General features: G+C 34.1%; 1 protein-coding gene across 7 annotated transcripts in view; it reads right to left on the bottom strand.

Annotated features, from left to right (window-relative positions):
• The window catches only part of TMEM161B (transmembrane protein 161B), a 68520-nt gene that overhangs the window by 24653 nt on the left and 31265 nt on the right, over positions 1-12602 (bottom strand). For 4 of the 7 annotated variants that reach the window (XM_068533724.1, XM_068533737.1, XM_068533728.1 and 1 more), the window contains 2 exons: positions 11811-11894; positions 5974-6130 (listed from right to left, as the gene is read on the bottom strand). In XM_068533724.1, the coding sequence (XP_068389825.1) occupies positions 5974-6020 (47 nt within the window). In that variant the 5' untranslated portion in view covers positions 6021-6130; positions 11811-11894. Of the gene's footprint in view, positions 1-5973; positions 6131-9594; positions 9693-11810; positions 11895-12602 lie in introns of all 7 variants that reach the window. The other 3 variants (XM_068533711.1, XM_068533746.1, XM_068533751.1) reach the window with 1 other exon arrangement.

The raw sequence follows: 12602 nt of genomic DNA on the forward strand, positions 1-12602 counted from the left end.
CTTTGTGAAGACATCAACTCTTAAGGCTTTGTTCTGGCTCTTCTACTCTAAATTATACCTAAATCAATCCAAAAAAGTCAATAGAGAGATAGCACAGTGGTGTCGAATGTCAAATCATATCATGTATTTTAAATGGTATCCACGAACAGCTTTAAAAGACGGTTCAGCAGTCTCTGGTTGAAAATAAAAGATATAAGTATTAATTCTGCTTACTCCCAAAATCTGACTAAATAAACTACACAGGAAGGAAAGTAAAACTCCTCAAAACAAAGAATAGGAAAAGAGATGACAGTAGAAAAAAATTTTCAACAAATTTTGGAAGACATGAAATAGATGGACAAGCAGTAACTGATTTAGGTTTCAGTTTTCTCTACTGTTGGATCTACAAGGTGAGGAAGCCAGTGAGAAGAAAGCCAATTAATTCATAACACATGATATAAAAGTCAGGAATTGGAGACAGCAGGGACCTCTGAAGGTAGGGTTGCAAAATGTATGAAAACAAGATGATTGGCTGAATGTCTGTATTAGTGTGATTAGACTTCCCAGATCTTCTTCTTGCCTAATTATAGAGATTTGATGATAGCTTTTCCCCAATTCTGGCAAAACCCAGAAGAATTAATTTTTAAAGATATTATACCAGAGGGCTTCCCTGGTGGCGCAGTGGTTGAGAAAACGCCTGCCAATGCAGGGGACACGGGTTCGAGCCCTGGTCTGGGAAGACCCCACATGCCGCAGAGCAACTAGGCCCGTGAGCCACAATTACTGAGCCTGCGCGTCTGGAGCCTGTGCTCCGCAACAAGAGAGGCCGCGATAATGAGAGGCCCGCGCACCGCGATGAAGAGTGGTCCCCACTTGCCGCAACTAGAGAAAGCCCTCGCACAGAAACAGACCCAACACAGCCATAAATAAATAAATAAATTAATTAATTTAAAAAAAAAAAAAAAGATATTATACCAGAGAAGATTGGGCTTGGGGGTATTATGTAAAACTTAGGGTGACAATGAAGAGCTGAAAACAAAGGGTAGGGGGAGGACTCAGACATGCAGTTAAGTTAACGCCTGCACACTGAATGTTGAGTCTCTGAGCCTTCTTCTCCAATCAGCTCTCTTAACACTGGTTGTCAGACTTAGATCCCACAGATGGGAGAATGGACAATTCTTCTCTGGAGAAAACGACAGGCCCAACAACCAGCAGACACTGATATTTAGAGGTTCCCGAAGAATACTTCCAGGTCTCTATTCAATCATCCACTAAAAAGTCTACCAATCAACAAGCTCCAGCCACGTGCACAAAACTTCCAGTTTTTAACCCCTCCTTCTTGAATATAAACAGATACTCAAAGACCACAAGACATTCAAGAACAATCTTTAACACAGTAGAGATTGAAACAAAAAAGGGGGAGGAGGGAGACTCAGAAAATAAACAATGCAAGGTGCAAATTTAAACTTAAAAGCCATTAATATTCTTAAAAATAAAAAGATATTACACATCCATGACACAAGAGTGCTATGAAAATGGAACTTTAAAAGAAAAGTCTTTTAAAAAATGACATAAAAATTCAACAGAAGGCTTAAAAGAGAAAACTGAGAAAAATCAAGAAAATAGTGCAAAATAAATGGAAAGGGGGAGATAAAAATTAAAGAATCATTCAAAGATATCCAACATCTCACTAACCAGAGTTCCTAAAAACGAAGATAAAAAACAGAGAATCTTACCAAAGAGATAATATAATACTTCTGGATAGAAATAGCATATTGAGCATATCCACTTACTTTTTGCCTCTCCCTAATTCCCACCAAAATGACAATAAAGGAATTTGTTTTTAAGTACAGAAATACAGTGAATAGGAAGAGAAAAAGCAGTAAAAATTTGAAGCAAAAAGCAGGCAGATAAGTGGTAAATGACTAAACAGAATTAGGAAGCTCAATCAGAAAGTCAAGATGCAACCTGCAGAACTCTCAGAAAGGATAAGGAACTGGTCAGATACCACGTAATTATCTACATTGGGGTGAAAGTGCGAATGTGTGTGTTGGAACAGAAGATAGTAAAACTAAGTATTTACTAAAAGGAAGTACTTTTAAAAAGTAACCAGTTCAAACTGTCCCTTCCTAAAAGAAGTCTGAAGATTTATGCTTTAGAGAGGTTAAAAAAGATGATCTCTGGCCTATCAAGATGATTCAACAACTTGCCTCACCATATGCTCACAGCTTCCATTCAGCCTTTTAGTGCCTCACACTTAAATATAAACAGGCAAATATCGATCACCAGATCTCTGTAAGTCTTTAACATGAAAGACAGCGACCAAACCAAAGAAACTGAATCAACTCAGAGTAAAAAGATACTTGGTGGAAAGAAAACTTTTACAAAATGTATCAATATCTCAAATATACATGAGAAGATAATGTAATCTTAAAACAAGTATGGGACTTCCCTGATGGTGCAGTGGTTAAGAATCCGCCTGCCAATGCAGGGGACACGGGTTTGAGCCCTGGTCCAGGAAGATCCCACATGCCGCGGAGCAACGAAGCCCGTGTGCCATAACTACTGAGCCTGCACTCTAGAGCCCGCGAGCCACAACTACTGAGCCCACATGCCACAACTACTGAAGCCTGCGCGCCTAGAGCCTGTGCTCCACAACAAGAGAAGCCACTGCAGTGAGAAGTCTGCGCACCACAATGAAGAGTAGACCCTGCTTGCCGCAACTAGAGAAAGCCCACACGCAGCAATGAAGACCCAACGCAACCAAAAATAAATAAATAAATAAATTTATTTAAAAAAAAAAAAAAACAAGTATGATCCTGTGAGGGGTGGGGGATAGAAACAGAAGAAAAAGAAGACTTGAAAATTAAAAATTATAGCAGAAATTAAAAACAAAAATTCAATTAAAGGGTTGGAAAGGTTGGAAAAAACTCCTAGAAAATTAAAATATAAAAATATAAACATTTTTTGAGAGACAGAAGATAAGCACCTTAGAGAACCAGTCTAGGAAATCTAATATCTGAAAAATAAGCATTCAGAAACAGAGAAAATGAAGAAAAGGAAATCACAAATAAAATAATCCAAGAAAAATTTCTAGAAGTCAAGAATATGAGTTTCTAGATTGATGAAGTCCCAGCACAATGGATGAAAACAGATCCTCAACAGAAGGCATATCTTCATAAAATTTCAACATACCAGGTAGCCAAAGAAAAAACAGTAAAGATTCCATAGAGGGGGAAAATACTGGACATATGAAAAATCAGAAATCAGAAAGGCAACTGGAATCCTTGAAGAGCAAGAATGGAACTTCAAAGACAGAAAAATAATGCCTTCAAAACTATAAAGAGAATGATGTAAAACCTGGAATTCCATTCTCAATCAAAGGATCAATTAATTTTCATGCAGGGTAAAAATATTTTTAGGTGCATGAAGTCACAAAAAATGCATTTCCCACACAACCTTCCTGAAGATAATACTGAAGGATATGCTCCACCAAAATGAGAAAGTAAACCAAGTAAGAGGCAGACATGGAATATAAGAAAAAGAGTCCCAGTCTGAGAGATGTAAAGAGAATCCCCAAGAAGATAATAACTGGTGCTTCCAGGGGAATAGCTGTGCATCAGTTGGGAAGCTTAACCAATTCAGAACAGGGCCTATCTGAGGTCTCCCGAAGAACTCTCTCCAGGAAGATGAAACTGACATACCACCTGATGCTTCTGAACATACTGAGTTTGCAGTTGAATTAACAATATGTACAAAGAAAACAATGCAAATGAAAAGGCAAGTATTTATCTGTGAATAGCATTTACATGATAACATAAATAATGAATACTTCCTTAAAATATGACATTACTATAGTCAGAAGATAAGGTGAATGGGAAATGATCAATGGCAGGTGACAACCCAGGCAGATGTGCTAAGTCCTCATTTCCAGAGTGAAATGACAATAGTTAAAGCCTAAAATTAAAATCAGGCAGTGGCCTTGTATGCATATGGAAATATGGATATAAACATCAAACAGAAAGGAGCTAGAAAAAGTTGCCTCCAGACAGGTGGAAATTTAAGAGAGAATGTTTAATTTCAATAAAAAATTTTTAAAAATATAACAAAAATATTGCCCAGTATTAAAGGAAATGAGTTTCCAGTTTAAAAGCTAAACCTAGAACTTAACACAGTTAATGATGAAGTTTCAGGATACCGTAAGGATTCTGGTGAAAGAGAAAAAGCTTCTGGAGGGTGAATGTGAGTGGGGGGAGGGGAGGCATATGCCAAGAGCAAGAGGGCATCCAATTGCTCAAGAGCCTTCAAAACTCTGAGGAAAAACTATTTCTTTCTTAGAATTTGTACTGAGCCAAAATATAAACTGAATATGGGAAAAAAAAATAAAGATAACTCAGGCATGCAAGATTTCAAAAAAAAAAAAAAAAATGTACCACACTTTCTAAAGACACTATAGGAGAATGCATTCTGCCAAAACCAGAGAGTAAACCAAAGAAGAGGAGATGATGTTAATCCAAAGAGGGGCACAGGGAATTCTTGGGAAGATAGTGAAGGAAATCCCAGGATAATAGATACACAGGAAGTTGAGAGAACTGAGGGCTCTAGGAGGATATTTCCATGGAAAAACAGAATAGAAATGATGTTATCTGGCAGCCACTATGGAAAGCAGTATGGAGGTTCCTCAAAAAACTAAAACTAGATTCCACTCCTGGATATACATCCAGAAAGAAACAAAAACACTAATTCAAAAAGATAAGTACATCCCACTGTTCATATCTACAGTAGCCGAGATATGGAAGCAATCCAAATGCCTATCAACAGACAAATGGATAAAGATGTAGTATGTATATATACATACATATACATACACACACACAAAATGGAGTATTACTTGGCCAAAAAAAGAATGAAACTCTGACATTTGCAGCACTGTGGATGGACCTAAAGAATATTATGCTTAGTGAAATAAGTTAGACAGAGAAAGACAAATATTGTATGACATCACTTATATGTGGAATCTAAAAAATAATACAAAAAGGGAATTCCCTGGCGGTCCAGTGGTTAGGACTCCGAGTTTCCACTGCAGGGGGTGTGGGTTCAATCCCTGGTCAGGGAACTAAGATCCTGCCTGTCAAGCGGCGTGACCAAAAAAAACAAAAACAAAAAAAAACCAATGAATGTATTACGTAAAACAGAAACAGACTCACACATATAGAAAACTAGTGGTTACCAAAGGGGAGAAGGAAGGGAGGAGGAGCAAATTAGAGGCATGGGATTAAGAAATACAAACTACTATGTATAAAATAGATAAGCAATAAGGATATATTGTATAGCACAGGAATGGAGTATAACCTGTAAAAAATGCTGTACATCTGAAACTAATAGAATATTGTAGATCTACTATACCTCAATTTAAAAAAAAGAAAGAAATGATGTATCTGAACTATTGAGGTTTATAATTCTGTAGGAGAGTTTAGCTTCGATACAACGAGAACAGAAAACTGTTCAAGGAGGGTAACGATACTACAATGCTTAACTATCAATAATATTTTCATAGGTGTAACTAAAACCAACTACTGACTTAAGTAAAAAGCTGTCTCCTTAGTATTTGGAAAGAAAAGAAGGGAAGGAAAAGGAAGGGGGAGAAAGATGCAATAATATCTAAAATTAAAGAAATACCACTATCACATAAGATTTAAACATATGGAAGGAAATCTCAAAAGAAATACCTAAAAGAGGTAAAAGTGGCTCCTCTGTGACATGAGTCAGACAGGAAAGGGAAGGCAGGGAACTGGTATCTTTCTTTGTATTTCACTTTGTAAACTATTTACCTCTATTTTGAAAATTTTTTTCAACTAAATAAAGAGGATTTCAACAAAGAAAAATTCTCTAACGATCTAAAATCCTTTTTAAATCAGAGACGAGATCTAATGGTGTTAGCTGTAAAAGGAAAACGAATTCATAAATTAATATTAATGATGTTTTGAAGGATACATTGCAAAAGACAAAACAAGCAGGCACCAGACTAAGCTGATATTCATTTCCTGTGTGGGCTTCGTAAAATTGTAGTAGACTTCAGTTACTAGATACACAACTGTAGCAGCCACTGTGAAATCCACCAGCCACTGATATTCTGGAAAGTAATGCAATGCTGAAAAATAAAGGTGTAAGAAAGAAAGCTTTACTTAACCTTTCATAAACAGCTTAGGAGGACTTATCTATAATTAACTTCAAACATGCTAGATTTTATTGTTTGATGATTTGCAATGTAAGGTTTGCAAATACGAGAATCTAAAAATGCAGGAAATAGATCAAGAATGTTGGCATCCAAAACTAAATTTTAATACCTCATAAATTAAATAATTAAAATAAACCTGAAATGATTACCAAAAATTATTTAAATTGTTGTTAAAAATATATGATTGAAAAATGAGTTGGTATTTTTTAGCTAATCAGCTTCTACAGAAATTATAAATCACGATTTTTTTAAAAGAATCTGAGCTATAATATTTTAGCTTTAGAATACAACTTGATGTAGAGTACTACAGGTTTATTTATATTCATTTCTGTGAAGCAAGAGAGTTGAGCATTATGTCCCATTTATTAACCATACAAATGGAGGATTAGTAATTTTGTGAGTTACTGCAGATTAAAATAATAAATTAAATAAATGTACTTTTTATTCTCTCTTCTACTCCTGCAAGAAAAGCTGATGAAATGCCTGTCAATTTTCCATATAGCCATACTACTTCAACAAACTATTCACTGACATTAAAATTAGCATTGTCTGAAACTAAGTATGATTCTATCCCCTTTTCTTCTCAGATATGCTGGTTTACTTCTGCCAGGGAGCAGTCTAAAATATCAACATCATTTTGTAGCAGGCCTCCTAAAAATGTGGAAATATATCACGTACTAAAACAGCATTTCCTACATTCTCACTGGCACATAATAAAATGATCTACATTGCTTTGGGAAGATTTTAGTTGTAAAATGTAACACCTGAGGATATTGTGAAATCAGAGTTTACAGAAAAATTGTTTTAAAAATAAAATACCACTCAAAATAAGACTTATTTAAAATATCAAAACAAACTAACCAAACTTACATTTCTATGAGGTGACAGCAAAAATTCCAAATCCTTTTATAATTGGGTAAATTATTTATTTGCTTCAACTTAATTTAACACACTAAATTTGCCTTCAAGTTATTTTAACTGCTTTAGCTTTTTTGCTGTATTAGACCTAATAGCTTCTGAACATCACTCTGAAAGATTTACCCTAAAGTGGTTGCAGAATTCCTACTCTGTAGACCTCCCTCCTCCCCTCTAAAGTCACTCAGTGGAGCTTTTTAAATAACTTTCTGGAAGGATAGCAGAGAAATGGATGGAACAGACAGACAAATATCTGTTTATCTAAAAGTTTTCAGTTTTTATTAACAAAAGTTAAAGTAAATGTTCTAATTCTCCATGCCTGCCCACACTCACACAGGCTTCCCTCAGGGAACTCATTCACAGCAAACAGCCAAGTGACATTCAAATGTTCTTACATTCTTTAAGAGGTTCTTGTAATAGAGAGCTAATACAGATTGAGAGACTTTAAGATAGCTATTGGGATATCAATAATATATACATTCAACAAAAGAACAAATTATAAATATTCTTGGCTATACATTTAACTCAAGTATTATATTCTTCTTTCTGTATTCAATAATGTAATTATATACATGCCTCTCAATAGAATATTGAAATAAAAAGAAAACTGAGAGTTCATCAATCCCAGTGGTTTGCATTAACCTCCTGAGAGTACCTAAAGTTCAGGCAGAAAACCTTCTACTTTTACCTAAACACAGACACAGAGCATGCAATCATGGATGATTACATAAATATAAATAAAATATCTCTCTGTTATTCTGATTAACTACAATGATCTTAATGTTATGTGACCAGTTGTTTAACTAGTACCATTTGCAATTAGTTGTCCAAATTGTAAAAGTAAAACAAAATATTGAATAAGCTGAAGCCACATTATCCTTAACTTCAATTTTTAAAGTTTTTTAAATAGCCTAATTCTCACTAAATGGCTCTACCACATTCAGTGTGTAACCCTGGTCAAGTTATTTAACTCCTCTATCTAACGAGCTAAAAAAAAAAGTCAATAACAGTTACATACCTCACAGAACTGTGAGGGCAAGTTAATACAAATAAAGTACTTAATAACAATGTCTGCTAAGTACTCAATTTAAACTATTAAGGTTAATTAGCTGATCACTATTCAATAAACATTAGTTATTAGTAAAAATAACAAAAAATTCTCTTAGAAATCAGGAAACGTGTATAAGTATTCTTGTACAAGTAAGCACACATACAGGATTAATAAAACAAATGGGACAACTAATCAGAAAGTTCAAGTGCTTTTACGTTTTAAATTTTGCATGAAAAATAGTTAAAAAGAAAAAAGAGGATGACATAACCAGTCTCAACAGTCTGAATGACACCAGACAACTGATTTATATTGTTCCTCACTGACATTTTCTAGGACACCCTTTCCATATATATACATAAAATCTTTGTAAATATAGAATCGACTTTCAAATGTATTGAAGCCACCTTGTATCACAAAATAATTCTTCATGAGATGCTTAAATGAATCTATTATGGTTTTTCTGAGGTGGTATGAGTTAACCCAAGAAGGACCAAATTACATAATGATACATTACACAGCATTACCAAAACTACTTTTTTAAATGTGTTATTTTAATTCCTCACTTATCATGTAAACCATTAGTTCTCAAACCTGGTCAAAAAAAATCAGAACCACGTGGAACATTTTAAAAAGTACAAATTCCCAGAACCCAGTCTAGATTTACTGACTCTCCAAGGCTAGGTATGGGGGTATCTTTATTTTTAAAGAACTGCTTAGGTGATTCTGGCATTCAGCCAGGTTTGAAAAGTAGTGTTCTAAACAATATCACCTTAGATGCCTTTCTCTTTCAGGATCTGGATAATTTCATATAAATTTCATTTTAAATTTAAAGTCATCATAGTTATTATACAATTATAAACACCAATATACAGGGAAAAAATTGAATGACTTATTCAGAGATATCCAATGGGTAAAAATAAATCTTGAATAAAGTTTTCTATTCCTAATCTAATTCATCATACTAAAACCACTTTCCTTTCCACTAAATGCAGCATAAAGTTTAACTGTTGTAAATACAGGTAGTTTAATACAAACATACAAATGCATTTCTGCAAGCAACACTATAAAACGAGTAAACTGGTATAGATGACAATTTAGAATAGAATTTGAGATAATGATAACTGACTGTAATCTCAACATAAACAAAAACTGTGTAACAAACCTGTGTAAGACAGCCTCTTCTAAAAAATGGGGAAAATAAGGCTTACTACAAGTTAGGTGGATAGAAAGACAAATTCAATTCAGATGAAGTCATTTTGAGCTTCTAAGCTCTGAGAAAGATTTCAGTCTATATAATGGACTTAATGATTAGGAAAACAAACAAAAAAATCTAACAACAATAGATAAAGTACTTTCACTAGCATAATATAAAACTGAGATTTACAGAACACTTTACCCAGATTTCCCTTACCTAAAGTATCCACTTCTGTAACTGACTTTGTTTCTAGATGGAGATCAATATCCTTTGGAATGGTTAGTGGCTTACTTTCAATGTGACCATTATATTTCCTATAAAAATCAGACAAGTGACACAGAAAACAAGTTACCCTCACTGTTATTCAAGTGTTTGTATCAAACTAACTACAAATGAGGTTATAAATTTCACAGTGAAAAAGAAGAACTTCTAGTATTTCATCAAAAAGGACGTAAGGCACTCAAAAGTAGTTTTTAAAAGGGGAACTACAAAATATGGATGTAAATTATTATGAGAATATACAGATTACCAAGGAAAGAGTTACCTAAACTAGTGACAGAAACAAAACCTTGATTGCTAGCTTAGCACTGCACCCCATTTTTTCTGCTCTCTCCTGTAGATTTAAAGACAGCCCTAACATCTCTTTCCTTAGGCACAAGAGCAAAAGGAAATGAAGACAAAATGCATTTCACTTTGAAATTATACACGTACACACACACATACATATAAACAGACCTGTAGCTATAAGCAAGTCAGAGCTGAAAAAATACATTAAGATTTATGTGCATGAGAAATTCTGAAATGTGAAAGGCTAGCTCAGAGTTGCTTTTACTAAGAATCATGGATGGAGGAAAGCAACAGAATTCTGCAGGTGCATGTGTATTATTTCCAAATTTAATTTTTAAACACAAACATAAATCAAAAGCAATAAACTTTCAGTAACAATAATTATAATAACAAGAAACAATTTCGCATTTGTTCTTGAGTAAGTATAAACTGGGAAAACCTCAGTAAAAATTTTAATTCACGTCAATAAATCAAATAATAATTATTGCTACTAAAACAGAATAGTGTTGTTAGTGCATCTTTCTGTAAACGTAAAGCATTTTCAACATATAAAAATTATTGTAAAAATAACAAAATTATTGACAAGGCATACAATAAGAATTCAAATGTTTATAAAATAAATACTGTACTACATAACTAAGTTTTACAAATGTTGACTATGGTAGCTGTGAAAAGGCAAATGTGGAATAGTTAAAAAGAAACACAGAAACTAAAAACTGACCTGGATTAAAATCCTGACTCCTAATAGTTATGTGAACTTGAACAACTCATTTAACTTCTTTGATCAACAGCTTCCTCATTAGTAAAACATAAATTAAATTACAGTGACTATTTAGGGTTACTGTGTGGATTAAATAAGACTGTGTAAAAGTGTTTTGAAAATTATAATATTAGGCAGAAATATTTTATTAAAGAACATAACCACTGGAATACAGAGAAGGAGGATTTGCACTTAATATTCCAATGAGCTTCAAGGTATATTTGTAATGATAAGTGAAAAAGAAAATGGTAGCAAGATCAGAAAAGACAGTCTTTTCAAACTTCCAATTTCATGTCAAATAATCAATAATCAATAATCTTCAAAGGATATTTTTTTAGCACCCATATATCCATTAGCCCACGTTAACAGAATTTTTATGATATACATGAGGAATTTGGTGACAATATGTTGTCACTGACATTTTATAATATATTAGAATCACAGAATCAGAGCCTAAGAAGTCCTCCCCAGCTCAGGAAACTAAGGCCCATTTAGAGAGGCTAACTAACATGCACTTTCCTTGAAAATTCAATATAAATAGGGGTACAAAATTTTAAAGCTGGAAGAATCTTTCACAATTACTATGTTTGGTCCTTCTACTTCACAGATGAGGCTGCTGTGGTCTATTCAGTGAGGTTTATTAGCAGGCAGTTTTCTTCAAAAACTTTAAGTATAATATTCAAGAGCCTGACAGGACCTAAGAAGTTAATACTGTCCACCCCTTTTATTTAAAAAATGAGAAAACAGGTAAAAAGCAAATGAATTTGCCCAGTATCTGAGTGGTAGCAAAATCTGGAAAAGAACCCAGACCAACTGGTATCTTTAAATGAGTTGTAAAGACACGGGTTACGGGTCTCCCCTATTCAATCCCCCACTAACAATTCTTAAGTAAAATAATCACTTTTGTGCTTATATATTAGATTACTACACATTGGGTGCTCTTAAAGGGTGATTCAATATTATTTTAGATCATGGATTTTGATCTCAGATTTACCAACTGTTTATAGCATAATCGGTAAATGTTCCTTTAACCAAAGTACCAAAATATATTTACATAAATTCTATTAAATATTTGACACCTTACAAGCTTGGCAATATAACTTACCTATCTTTTCTGCTCTTCCCTTTTTGCTGCTTTCCTGCAAGAATTCTTAATTCTTCTTCTGTAGGATGTTGATACCAACGCAAACTAAGAGAAAAGTAATTCTTTTAAATAAAGAATTAAGATCACCAGAATTATTCACTTATTCTACAAATATTTGAGTTTCCTAATTGTGAAGACACTGCAGGGAAATATCAGGTGAAAAACTCTAATATGAAACAGATAACTACTGCTTAAGTCTTAAAAGGTTTAGATTCAAATCCAGCAACCACTTACCAGCACTTACTAGATGCCAGACCCTGCAATGTTGTTTGTAGGTATTTTTCTCACAACTGACAGTGTATTAATATATATATTCAGATCATATTGGCTTACTTTAACAAACTCTGCAGGCAAGCTGACAGAAGCACATTAGAATTCTCCACCCATTACACGGAAGGAATTGTTACTTGTCTTAAAAAGAGAGTCCTTTGAATGCCCTCAAAACTACAAGTAGTCTTTGCTTGCCTTTTCTTTCTTTCCTCCCTTTAATTTAGTTGGAGAATTCGCGAACTTTATGTGTATAAGGATTCAAGTGAATTGCTGTATTTACAAAACCCTTATAAGGATTCAAGTGAATTGCTGTATTTACAAAACCCTTATACTCTTGGCTATAGCTAACCCTCTTCAGTTAGGGCTCCAAAAACAACTGACTGTATTTATTACCCCCACCAGCCAGTCAAAACAGCCAAACAAGTCATTGTTATTCCTTCCCAAGCCCCCACCTGCTCATTCTCAATTTCCTGTCTCACCTGA

The sequence above is a fragment of the Eschrichtius robustus genome, chromosome 2 (assembly GCF_028021215.1).
Source record: "Eschrichtius robustus isolate mEscRob2 chromosome 2, mEscRob2.pri, whole genome shotgun sequence".
Lineage (NCBI taxonomy): Eukaryota > Metazoa > Chordata > Mammalia > Artiodactyla > Eschrichtiidae > Eschrichtius > Eschrichtius robustus.